Below are 12,910 nucleotides of genomic sequence, written 5' to 3'. Positions count from 1 at the left end.
CGATTCATCGCCGATTCATTGCCGATTCACGATTCGATTCGGCCTTGCCGATTCCGATCCGATTCCAATTCACGTTTCTTTGGTTGTATCAGATTCCACAGTTTCATGAGTTGAGTTTGACTTGGTTGACTAGGTTGTTGTTCCGATTTGATACACTAGCGATTTGCAACTTGTGCTTACCGGAGATGGCGTATGGATGACTGTTTGGACTAGATATGTCTGCATTGGGTAATGCATAGCATGTTCTTTCTTTTGAAATAATGTGTCGGATTTTGGACTTGACTTGTTACACAACGGTGAAGGTTTATGCTTCTGGCCCAGTCAAATCATCTTGGTAATTGTGCATACTATAGAAGTGTGACCTGTGATAGTTCCAAGGGAGGGGGCAAAAGAAAGAAAAACTAGAAGAGAAGAAGAGGAATTGGAAGCAAGGAAAAGGAACCAAAAGGGAGAGGAACTAGAAGGCAGGAAAGAGAGGCAAGGTGCCTATTAGTTCCCAAAACTGCAGATTGGAATCCTACGAGTCTTGCCAACTTGATGCTGGGATATCCAACCGGTTATGGCCAACTTGACAAGATTGATCGATGCGATCCAAGTCCCCTACGCTTCTAGCTCTTCAAAACCAAGGCGGGTGTACCTAATCTTGAACAAAACACTTAAGCGCAGGATGCTTATAATAGATCGACTAGAATGCGATTGCGATGAAAGTTTTCCTAATAGCAAGAATTCTCGAAAACTTCAAACTTGCGATTTACGAATTAAGAATAAAAGTAAATGATTGTATGAATGTTTTGAAAATAAGAATAAGTATAGACTAATGCAACAAATGAATATATTAACTCTTCAAAGGAAAGATATGAAATAATTGCCAACATATGGATTACAAATTATGGAAAATTTAAAGACCAGTGCCGAAGGGTGATAGAATCAGTATTCTAAGAAAACATACAACTTTATAAAATTCTACGCACATTAACTATAAACAATTTAGTAATCAAGATGCGACAAATCAAATATATGGACGCAATATCAAAATAGTCTAGAATGTGTTTTAACACCTGTGGATCAGAGACAGACCAGAAATAGATTTGGAATAAATTAAATATTTCTCAATATCTATGATGTTTGATTTTAAAATGTTATAATTGATCGTGTCCACTTATCTATCATATAAAATATTAATAAAATTTAAAATAATAATTATAAAGGACGAAACTATATAATATTTTAGCTCTAAAGCTTCATGCAAATAAATAAATATTCTTATTGATCATGCCCGAAATAAAATTGCACTAGAGACACTCCTTACGGATGATCCATCTAATGCAGTTTGACTCCAGAATCACTTATAAATTTATTAACCAATCCACAATTCACGAGCTTTGCTCAACCATAAAATCTTTTCCAATAAAGGAATATAATATATCAAAGTGCATAATACTTGGGTATGTAAAAATTTGTATCTAGATATGAAATTGTCTCCTTTGTTATTTTACATCTCCTATTCATAAATGTGTAGTCATTTGGTTAGTGCCAACCGATGTGACTTTTCAAAATAAAAAACTAATTACATAACTCCCATTTAACATAACATATTAAGGCAAACAATTCAAAAAAGTTGCCTTGACCATGGATTATAAACATTAATGAATCTTCAAAGTATACTTTGGGTAAATTTCCTTTTCCAAATTGGCGAGAGTGTTTAACTTTGAATGCAAAACTGTTCTTTTGATTCTCTTTCTCGTGATATAGATCACGGCGTGGTTCACAATTTGACTCCATATTCGAGGGTCTCTATTTTAGAAAACTTCCGCTCCTCATCTGCATGTATTCTGCATGCTCAAACTCCACACATACACATGTCTTCTGCAGATATTCCTGCAACAAATACAGAGAAGTGTTAAATTAATTCACAAAAAATCCTTGCGTGATATTCTAAGGGCTTCCCGATGGTGTTCCTAGTCTGCACAATGATTTCCAATGCTCAAATATGATTTTCTGTTGATGCTGGACGGTGGGTAAAACTACTTTGCCGAGTTCTAGATGACGATATCCATAGCTTTTATATGATAGATTTTGGTTTTTCCCTGATGCGTTGGCAAAGATTTTATTCTTCTCCTTCATCAAAATCATACACTTTCCCTAAGCATGATTCCATAAAACACGCTCGATACCATCCACCATTTCTATGAAATGGTTTTTGCTATGGTGCTGCCATCTTCAAATTCACCAGAGAATTATAAAATAATTGGAGTCAAAGAATAGCACTTCTGCTCCTCTCCTATGCTGCAACCAGTCACTATATTACTTGCTTGATAAATCAAGAGGCCCTAGAGCTTAAGTATAAGCATACCATAACAATTCCAATTCTGGTAAAGCTTGCAGAACTCACTGCAAAATTTCATTCGCGAGGCTTTGACTCGCCATTTGAAAATTCTGAGCTGTCTTATTAAAATCAATGCCCTGTATCAGGTGGAGTCTTCAAGTGTTTACCCTCTAGTAATGGATTTCTAATTATTGTGGTGCCAAATGAGATGCCTCTTCATTGTTCCTTGATTGCATATTGTAAACCCATGATGCCTTGGTAGATAACACACAATTTGCTCAAATGATTTCAAATCAATGGCTCCAGATTTGACGATATTTGTTCTGACATTGACTAGAAACTTGCCTTTATTTCTTGCACAGCTGACTCAAACTGCCATGTATACTTCTTCCTCTAATGTTTATAATATTATTTCTGACCTGAGGAAATTTCCCTGATAATTATTTGTGCAATATGTTTTAACAGTAATATACCTCTGATATATTTATTTAATGTATTTTTCAACTATGCATACTACACATTATTTTGCTGCCTCCCTCTCAAATTCTGTAACCCTTCCTTCGCAATTAGTAAAAGCTTCGAACAAAGAATAGGATCTCTCTCTGCATTCAAGCAATCAATAAATAAAAGAAGCAATATCTCCCAATACATCCCTACGCAGCTTCCAGCATTCTCAAGAAAAAAATTTTGAAAAAGAACGGCTCCAAATGAGGTTCCAGCCCACTCAGAATTGCTATGTATAATAACTCCAACTCTCAAATATTTTCTAGAGTTTAATCCAATCACCTTTGCAAAATTATTCAGTAACGTGACACCAAGCTGTTGTGTTTTATTATCATCCTCCAAACATTGAAGCTGAAGAAAGAGCAATGATGCTTCCATAAAGAAGACTGGTACAACACATTCCTTTTCTATCAGGTCTTCCAATACTGCGAATGGCCACTGTTGTATTGCAGGATTATCACTGAATCCCAAGTTTGCACCATAGAGCATTTTGGTTAAATGCATACGGCCATATGCTGCTGCATGAACTCTTTATAATTTACATCTTTGATTAGACATTAATGGTCATACTTTCACTATGAATCTCCAAAATTACTTCTCTAATGGAAACCCTGAACTTTGCAAAAATTTGGGCTCCATCAGTGCCTAAGATGACAGTAGTGACAAATTGAGCAAATGAAAGTTGGAGAAAGGGCTTATCTATGGAGGTGCCATAGCAATTACTTGAGATTACTATAACCCTGGGCTCCAACCTTGCATGTATGAAGCCCTAGTGGCAAATATAATGAGTTTTGTGATGCATTATAAAGAGAAGAATCTTGAGTTCAGGTTTCTCCTTTAAGAGTTTTCCTAGGATAAATCTTGTGTCTTGAGGCTCTGTTATTTAAATTCTTTTTTCTCGTGTTTACATGTTCCTATTGCTTTATATTATAATTTTGTTTTGTATCATTGAGGTTGTAAGACTGGATGGTTCATTCTGAACACTCCATCCTTGACCATATCATTTCTGCAGCCTCCAATTCATCTTTACAGAAGCTTTCATGTAGGTCTCTGATGTCCTAGAGCTTATTTTACTCCTCTAATATGAGATTTCTTTTGAATGCGTCTTGTTCTAGAGCTTGGACTAGCTACAATCTCTTTACCATCTAACTAGATCTGAGCAATCCTCTATTCGAGCTTTCTTTTGAATGCTTCTTGTTCTAGAGCTTGGACTAGCTACAATCTCTTTACCATCTGACTAGATCTGAGCAATATGGATTCCCAAGTTCTCATTCAAATTCTCCAACTTCTCATTGAGAATCTCAAGACCCATAGTAATGTTTTTGATTGTGCGTTTACCAAACTCAATGTCTCTAATAGTTTTTGACATTTTATAGTGCTGCAATTGTATTGTTTTGATTTTCCTTACCCTACCAAAGCTCATCCTCAGGACCTGCATTTTTTTTGGCTTAGTTGAATTAGAAACCGTACCATTTACCTCAGGTATTGCATTCCATATTTGGAAAAATCGTTTATCATCCTCAAAGGTTACCTATGTTTCCCCTTTTAGCTTCTTGTCCATAGTAACCAATTTAATATTTAGTCTATTTATCTCAACAAAGTTTATCTCAACCAAGAACCATTTAGTAAAGCAGTGTTATGCATCAGAGACTTCATGAAGAGTTCCCAACTTGAATTATATTATTAACCTCTTGTACCACATCTTGTAGGGCTTTGATCGGGTTGAGGGGTATGGGAAAATACTTGCAGGACCAGTGTAAAAAGTCCTAAATACCAAGGAAGACAATAACAAGAAAGGCCTTCGCCATCTCTTTACATCTACCATGTAGCCTACAGTCTCCACCTTTTTTAATACACTGGCACACTTCAATGCCCCAGCTTCCCATCTCTCATTTTCAAGGCAATAGGAATCTGGAGATTGTCTCTAGGGGTCTAGCATTTTTTCGTTAATGATCCTTTCCATCCCCAAATGTTTACCAAAACCCTCCTCTTTTGTGACATTCTTGTCCACCAATAATAAGATATTGACATCCAGCTCTGGCAAACCCTTGTTCTTATCTCCTCTCAAGATTCATCAAGGGATAAAGGGTTTTTATATTGATTCCAAAAATAGAGTTAGTGCACTCAATCATCCTTTTCCCTTTGATATTTTTTGGTGCACATTTCATGGGATAGGATGGTTTTTTTTATCTAATTGAATTAACAGTGAGTAAGATCTAAGTTTTGGTATACGTAGATCATCCCATGAGTTGTTTTGCAATAATTAGTGATTTTTTCTTGAGATGAAAGAAAATTAAAAAAGGTAAGGAGACCAAACTTTTAAGCTAGAAATGGTTAAGAAAAAAAAAGTGATCAGAGTAGAGAGATTCAAACCTCTCCTTGAGAGTGGCGTGTCCCCCCACTCACCATTCAGCATACTGGCACCTCACCTCAAAGGATTTGAGGAAGCTTCTTGCATGCCTAGAGTGTAACTTCTTCAAGTCCTCTCCAAATTTAAGGATTATAGAAAATGCATCCTTCCCCAATATTCAATTTCTGATGGTTTTAGTGGCAGATGTTGAAAGCCAATCATCTTTGCAATCAAGACCTCAATCATTGTAAATTTCCCCCTTCGAATCGTCAACCTCCTTTTTTCTCAACCTTATGTAAATTTTATAGCCAGTAGGTGTCATACACACTAATCTTTTCTAGGAACAACAGTAGACCTCCATTAATCGTTATTCTCCACATCTTAGGACTTTTCTAAGGTCATTACAGCTTAATGGTTCAATTGAAGAGCAGCATCCCAAGCAAGGAGAAAAAGAGCAAGCCAATTTGGCAAACTAAGCCTTTGGCAGTTTACACCTATCTCACAAGAGAGGATTATTTAGGAAAAAGATGTTGCTTTTAGAAAGTTTGCCCCAAAGCATCTTGTAGTTGAACAAGATCAAGGCCTCACCAAAAAACACAAATTGGTAGTGAGAAATGGAATCACTCGTAGAAGTAGGTTTGGCACCTCTTAGATTGCCCACAAAAAGTACTTAGTGAAGATTCTACCCAAGGCTTCCACTAAAAAGAGAACAAGATGGGAGAAATAGGCTCTCCTTGATAGATCCCTCTAGAATCTTAAAAGAAGCTTAATGATGACAAAAATATTTAGCGCACACATATTCCATTACAATTCTTAGGAACTTATTCCCAAACCCATTTCTTCTAGGATTTTGATGAGAAATTCCCATGAAACTAAGCCATAAGCTTTAAGAAAATCCAACTTCAAATTAAACCCTGACCTTTTTTATATCTATAGAATGAACATCTCATGCAAGGTGATAATAGAATCAAGAATCTACCATCCATTGACGAGACTACTCTACTATAGAAAGATCAGCTTTGATAGAATTTGATTAAATCTTAAATATTTTAGCAAAAACCTTATACACAGAGCTTCAAATGCTAACTGAACAAAAAATCTAAGGAGATGGCCACACCAACCTCTTTTAGGATGAGAACCAAAAACATAGTGTTCGATTCCTTAAGGAAACAACCATTCCTGAAGAATTCCGTAGTTGCAACAACCAAGTCATCAACCACAATATCCCAATACAGATGAAAAAACAAATGAGGAAATTTACCGTGATTGAAGCTTTACTTCCTTTGATAGAGAGAGAAACCAATTTCAACTCTTCCTTCAAAATAGCCTTGCTAGTCAATAACAAAGGAGATAACCTATGTTACCAAATTCTTCCCTGGCAACCCCAAAGTCTAGTCCGTTTCTTGCAAAAGTTTGGTCCTTATCATTTACTTCCAAAAGTTTGTCACATACCTTCAAAGTCTACCCATATTTTGTGTGATGAACCTAGCATGAATTTTGTCATTTTTATCACAAAGTTGCAAACCTAAAGCAGGATCTATGCCAAATTTGACCAAAACAATTTTAAAATTTGATTTTAAAAGTTTTTGTTTGGTCTATTTTAGTCAATACAACCCTCTAACTGTAAAATAGACCATTGAAAAGGTCAAAAAGGTAAAACATATGCCATTTGGACTAAGTCATTAATATATATGGTGGTGTATTTTGCTATGTTGCCTTACTATTAGCATCATGGTGTATTAACTTATTTGTTGCTGCATATATATACACGCACACAAATATTTTAAGAAATAACATGTTTATGTACGGACGGACCCAAAATGAGCTTAAAACCACATCAAAAAAAAATTGAACGAATTTCAAACCCACACCCAAATCCAAACTGGCAACTTAGGACATTACCTTTAGGATATCGATCTAAAGCACGAGATCAAAAATAAAGCTTTCAAAGAGGAGATTTCTAAAAAAGAAAACTACTTTATCCACTATAGAGGCTTCAATAGTAAATTAGTTCACATCCTCCCAATTTTCTTTTAGTCTATTTGAGGGATGGTGTTTCATAGTGGTTAGATGGAAAAACAAACTACTCCTATCCTCAACCTTTAGCCCTAAGTTACTAGTTCATGTTTGGGTTTAGGTTCTGCTTAGGTTCAAGTTTGGGTACAGGTTCAAGTTCAATGGTTCAACTTGTGTATTCTAACAGAAATTGAATTGGGTTTGGGTTTGTTTGGGGTTCCTCGATACAAAAAAAAATAAACACAAAAATATATACATATTTGGTACAATAATTAAGTTCATAATAGACAACTGTACCAAAAGACAAATAACATAGCAAAATACACCACCATATTAATAGTGAAATATTAGTCAAACTTGACTACCATGATATAAATTAAAGTTCAAATCTAATAATGTAAAGTGTTGCAAATCAACCATCATTGATCAAATATCCTATGGGTCCTTAAAAATATTATCATCGTCCTCAAAATTAGATGATATATACTATGGTAAGTTAGAAGAATCACAAATAGTGGTACTAACACTAGCATTGGCACTAGCACTCTAAGTAGCTCCTAATCATTGTCAACTACAAGTGTTGCAAAGTGGGAAGTGGAAGCATCCTAATCAATATGCTCTAGCTCGGTATCCCATTTCTTTGATTCCCCTTCTTTGTAGGCACTCTGTGTGTAATAAGATGCAAGTTTGAATGCACAAAGACCAAGTACCAAGCCTATTATGAGTATAGTTTATTGCACTTTTATTGAGTGGATGGAATATGTGCTCCAACTCCTCTTAGATGAAGATGATTTAGGAACCAATTACGACAAAATTAGCGAGTTACAACATTTATAAATTTGAAATTTATTTGCACTAAAGTTTGGATCACAAGAGGTTATAGGTTCTTGTATGATTACCAAAGAGACTAGGAAGTTTTGCCTTGGACCCTTCAACCAGAAAACAAGTGGAAGCAATAATCCACCATCGTTGGGAGAAATGACTACCCCATTGCACCTCCTTGCTTATGCCTTATCTCCTAGGTACTATAGCGAGGAGGTACTTGGTATGTTGGGTAGAGTTGCACCATTTTTGGATGAGGAGGTTGCTGAGGGATGCCACAAAGCTCTTACAAGACTCTTCCTAGTGGAAGAAATGCATGAAAAAGTGAAGCTAGAATTTGGACTGTTTGCTTCAAGATTAAAGCATTCTCCATTTGTAGTAAAGGACCAAAATAGAATAAGAGCTATCACATGGTGGTACATGTATGGTCAAAATTTCAAGCATCTTCAACCGCTTGCAATCAAGGTCCTATCATAAGTTTTTTTTTTTTAAATTGTTTTATGTTTACCAGTTGCATTCTAGAATTTAGCATTTCACACATTCTTTAAAAATAAAAATTGTTTTGCTTTTCATTTGTATGTTTTGTGACAACTATCTAGGTTGCTAGTTCATCTGCTGCTGAAGGAAATTGGAGTACATACTCCATTATCCATTTAGTGAAGCACAACTGGTTGGGCTCCAAGAAAGTTGAAAACTTGGTCTTTGTCCACACCAACTTGCGTCTTTTGTCACGTAAGAATGATCATTACAAGAAAGAGACAACAAAGTTTTGGGATGTAGCCCCTGAGCATAAGAATTTGGATGGATCACTTCATGATCTTACTACACTCGGAGATGGTGATGATGATGATAGGGTGGCACATGGTGCATCTAGCACAAGTGGAGCCATTTTTGGTTCAAAAGATCTTTCAGCATTTGAAAGAGATGATGATGATAATGATAATGTGGATTTTCTTGTGAATCCTTATGATTCAGACTCTGATTCAGACTCTGATTCAGAATAGTTGATTGAATCTCCAATCATAAATTAAGTTTTTATTTTGTTGGAATCTTGAACATGACCAATTGGTTATAACTTATTGTCTAAACTCTAATGTTGAACAAGCACATTGATATGAATTTTGAAATATCTTGAATTTTGATAACGGGTGAAGAGTCATAGTCATACTAACAAATGATCTGTTTTTGTATATTTCTTGCATTTCTTTGCATATATTATAACATAATTATAGATAGATAGATATGTTTCCTCCCGCATCCGCATCCGAATCAGTAACTTAGACTCAAACTATAAAGTTAACTATTTATTCATTTCAGTAATCAAATCAACATTGTTCCCTATTAGAATCGAATCATTCGCATAGAGTAAAATAATGAGAATTTCTTGATCAAGCTTATTAATGTAAAGATTGGGCTCCTCTTCAAAGATTTTGATACCAAACTCTTGAATTTAACACACAAAGTTCTTACTTCAAGTCATATAATGACTTCTTCAATCTATAAATCGAATGATCCTCCCCTTTCTTCTTGAATCCAAAAGGCTGATGCATGGAGATCTCTTCCTTACCCTTTAAGAATCCAAATTTTGAAATCCAAGAGATGCACATGCCATTTTACTTTATTGTAACTGCAGGAAACTGTCCTGATCATGGTGAACCTTGCAACTAGAGCAAACATCTCATTATATTTTATAGTCAATACCTTCAATCTGTGAGCACACCTTGGCCACAAGTTTAGCTTGTATTTCCCAACTTCCTTTCTAGGGCAAAATTGGTTTTTTCTGGAAAGATATCTGGAAGGCAATTGTGTTCAAGATGTATTTTTTTAAAGTTACAAACCCTGTTTATGAAACGTTTATTTCATAGCATTGCCAATCAAAAATTAAAAAACATGAGGTCGTGGTTAACAACTTAACATTAAAATACAGAAGACTAGCTTTTCAGGGAGCATAATCTCCAACTTGTGCAGCTTCTAGTCTGTGATAACCAATGTAAAGAAATCTTATGGAAGACACAACTGGAAAACATAGTCATATCCCACAAAGGTTAAAACCTGATAATTTCAGCATTACTCAACTGAATTAATTTTATTATAAACAAATGTATGTGTTATCCCAGGCATTTTTGCACGCTACGTGATATGCTCAAGTGAGCATTATAAAAACAGATAAATTAAGTCCATTTTTCTAGTTCTCAGATATCAACAAGAGTTTTATTTTAAGTTCGCGTCACTTCAAAAAAGGATTGTAATTAAAAGTTTGTGATGAAGCAACGTAAAGATGATTAAAGATAAACATACCGCGTAACATGAACATCCCTGACATCTCTGGCATGAGCTTTGTACGTTTTAATAAGAATACCACGGTGCGGATTCCAGAGGCGAATGGTCCTGTCTTTGCCACAGCTCAGGCAGTAATTGCCGTCCGAATTAAAACGGGCGGCCAACACTGCTCCTTCGTGTCCTTTCAGAATGTTGGCCTCATTGCTTGGCAAACTACTACTCATTTTCCTATGACCCCTGCAATCTCAGTGAATGGTATAACGGCTGTCATTTGCTATTTCTCCTCCTCGAATGAAATTTATTACAATTGGCCGAAAGGGATGAGAGGAAGGATTCTATATTTATAATTTTTCATGCTAGTGAAGTTGAAAGGTTTTAACGTGTTTATGTAGGTGTCAGGTTTCTTTCTTTGAGTGCAGATTTTAACATTGTCACAAATCACAAATCACAATGAATGAGTACGCGTCAATTTTTCTTTATCTTGGCAAAGAGACTTTTAATACTAGCACTTGTAATAAGGGTACAAGGAAAGATCATAGATAGATGAGATTTTAACGTCTGTGAGGCTAAACATAGCCTATGGACACAACTTTGGATTAGCATATTAGATTTTTTTTTTGTAATTTTCATAAAATTCAATCAATTTGGAAGTCTTTAAATGAGAATATTAATTTATTAATATGAAATATTTGTCAAGGGTGATCTAAATGTAAACATTGTGTAAGTTGTTATATTAACATTTTAGTTTGTATTATTATCTTTTTGTATAGCATTATGGTACAAATTATGTGTTGAAGTAGTTTTTATCATTTATTTGAACTAATGTTATTGTATTTTTCATTGTACATCTTAGAAGGATATATAATTATATAATAAACATGTAGGTTTTTTTTTTGCAATGAGTTTGTTTAGCGAATTTGTAATAATAAGTACTATTTGTCAATCTAAAATTAGTTTAATTTTTAGGTGCTAATATTTGTGATTTTTACCCTTTTAATTATAAGTATTTATTTTTTGTTTACATGCCAAATTAGTAAACATTTATTTAATATCAATACATCTGTTGTAGTCATCAGAATGGAACCTTGCAAATATACAGTTTTGACATGACATTGTTCGTTATTGTTTGATGTAAAGTGGAATATATGTATTGCTAGGTACAAGATTATGTGATAAACCTGAATGTTTAAGTGGTATTTTGTAATTATTTGAGTTAAATACACATCATATAAGTCATTATGATGTCAGAACTTTGTGAAAATGTGTATTGCAATGGAATGTTGTAGCCAATGTTTGAAGAATGTACTTCTTTAGATTTAATAAAGAGTAGATTTTTAGATAATATAGAATCCCTTATTTACTATATTTTGTGTAGCATTGGAGCTTCAAAGGAGAAATAGGAGTTGTGAAAGTTGGGGGAAAGGAAAGGATGGGAAGAAAGAAGTAGTTACAACCATTAAAAAAAACCAAGAAAAGTTGAGAAATACTAACAAAGAAGGAACATGTAAGTGGTTATGCAAATCAAGGCAAGATTGTGTTGGTAACTACAATGCATAATAATTGTCAAGCTTGGTACATAAGATTTCTAATGACACTGTCACGATCCAAACTTAGAGATCAAGAGAGAGAGTGCATATGTTGTTCCACCAAAGGAGTTGAATGATACATTCATTATGGTGTGTGTGTGTGTGTGTGTGTGTGAATTAATCATTCATATTTGAGAGAGTATGAGTTGATATTTATTGTCATAATAAGCTACATAGTTTGGTCATTCCTAATATCAAATTAGATAGTTCCTTGCTTCCAGATAGGTATCCTTAGGCCTAAGGATGATATAGTCTCAGTTTCCACATGTCATCTCTACTACTAGTCGAGTTTTCATAGCCCCATTAGAGTTACTTGCATTGCCTGTGTTTTATTAACCTTTTGGTTAGTTGTCTTATAGAATTGCAAACATCAAATTTATTTCCAAGTTGAAAACCAAGGTTTTGTCAAGGGGACTTTTGATTTTACACTTAGTATGATTATGTGAGAAAGACCACTTTTTTGTGAAGATAATGAGGAGGAAGGATTCATTGTGTATATTGTGGAAAATATCAAATTCAAAAATTGAGTATGAAGCAAGAGAGTTGTGTCCTTAGCTAAGTTGCCCTAGTGCATGAGGTTCCATCAATTGATTTGCAAAAACACTAAAATTTTGAGCATCTGGGATGACTTGGTGAACTATAATTGTAGGAAATATTGCAATAGTCAATCTTTCATTTTTTTGTGAATAACTTAGATGAAATTTTTGAGATAAAGTCAATTTTCATAACTCATCTCCATTTACTCATGCATTAACAAGAAAGGAAATAAATTAGGATATATGCATTTGTAAATACTTAGGATTTATTAGTATAAAGAGCATAGTAGTTCTACCTACCTAAAGTGTTTTGAGAACAAATTTTGGCGCTCTACTTCTTTTTTCTTTTAATGTTGTATGGATTATTTTTGGCACCTTGGAGTAGTTAGAAAAAGAGAAGTGTGGTCATATCAAAAGGCCCTATGTGATTGTGAGCAAGGAGACTATTGTGAAGGTGAGGCCCTTTCATTTGGCATCCAATCATGGTCAA

The 12,910-nt window shown here is 34.7% G+C and overlaps 1 protein-coding gene across 7 annotated transcripts in view; it reads right to left on the bottom strand.

Moving 5' to 3' along the window:
- LOC149542888 (Transducin/WD40 repeat-like superfamily protein) overlaps positions 1-10,613 on the bottom strand; it is a 233,109-nt gene extending 222,496 nt beyond the window's left edge. For all 7 annotated transcript variants that reach the window (XR_016355550.1, XR_016355551.1, XR_016355552.1 and 4 more), the window contains exon 1: positions 10,317-10,613. Coding sequence is in view for 3 of the 7 variants with exons in the window: in XM_089797809.1 (XP_089653935.1) it covers positions 10,317-10,522 (206 nt within the window). In the remaining 4 variants the exon portion in view is untranslated. The remainder of the gene's footprint in view (positions 1-10,316) is intronic.
- Between the last annotated feature and the right edge of the window lie 2,297 nt (positions 10,614-12,910).

The sequence above is a fragment of the Cupressus sempervirens genome, chromosome 8, assembly GCF_028749045.1.
Source record: "Cupressus sempervirens isolate cs-2001-9-10 chromosome 8, ASM2874904v1, whole genome shotgun sequence".
NCBI lineage: Eukaryota > Viridiplantae > Streptophyta > Pinopsida > Cupressales > Cupressaceae > Cupressus > Cupressus sempervirens.
Note: the sequence above shows the minus strand (reverse complement) of the source record. Positions and strands in the feature narration are given on the sequence as shown.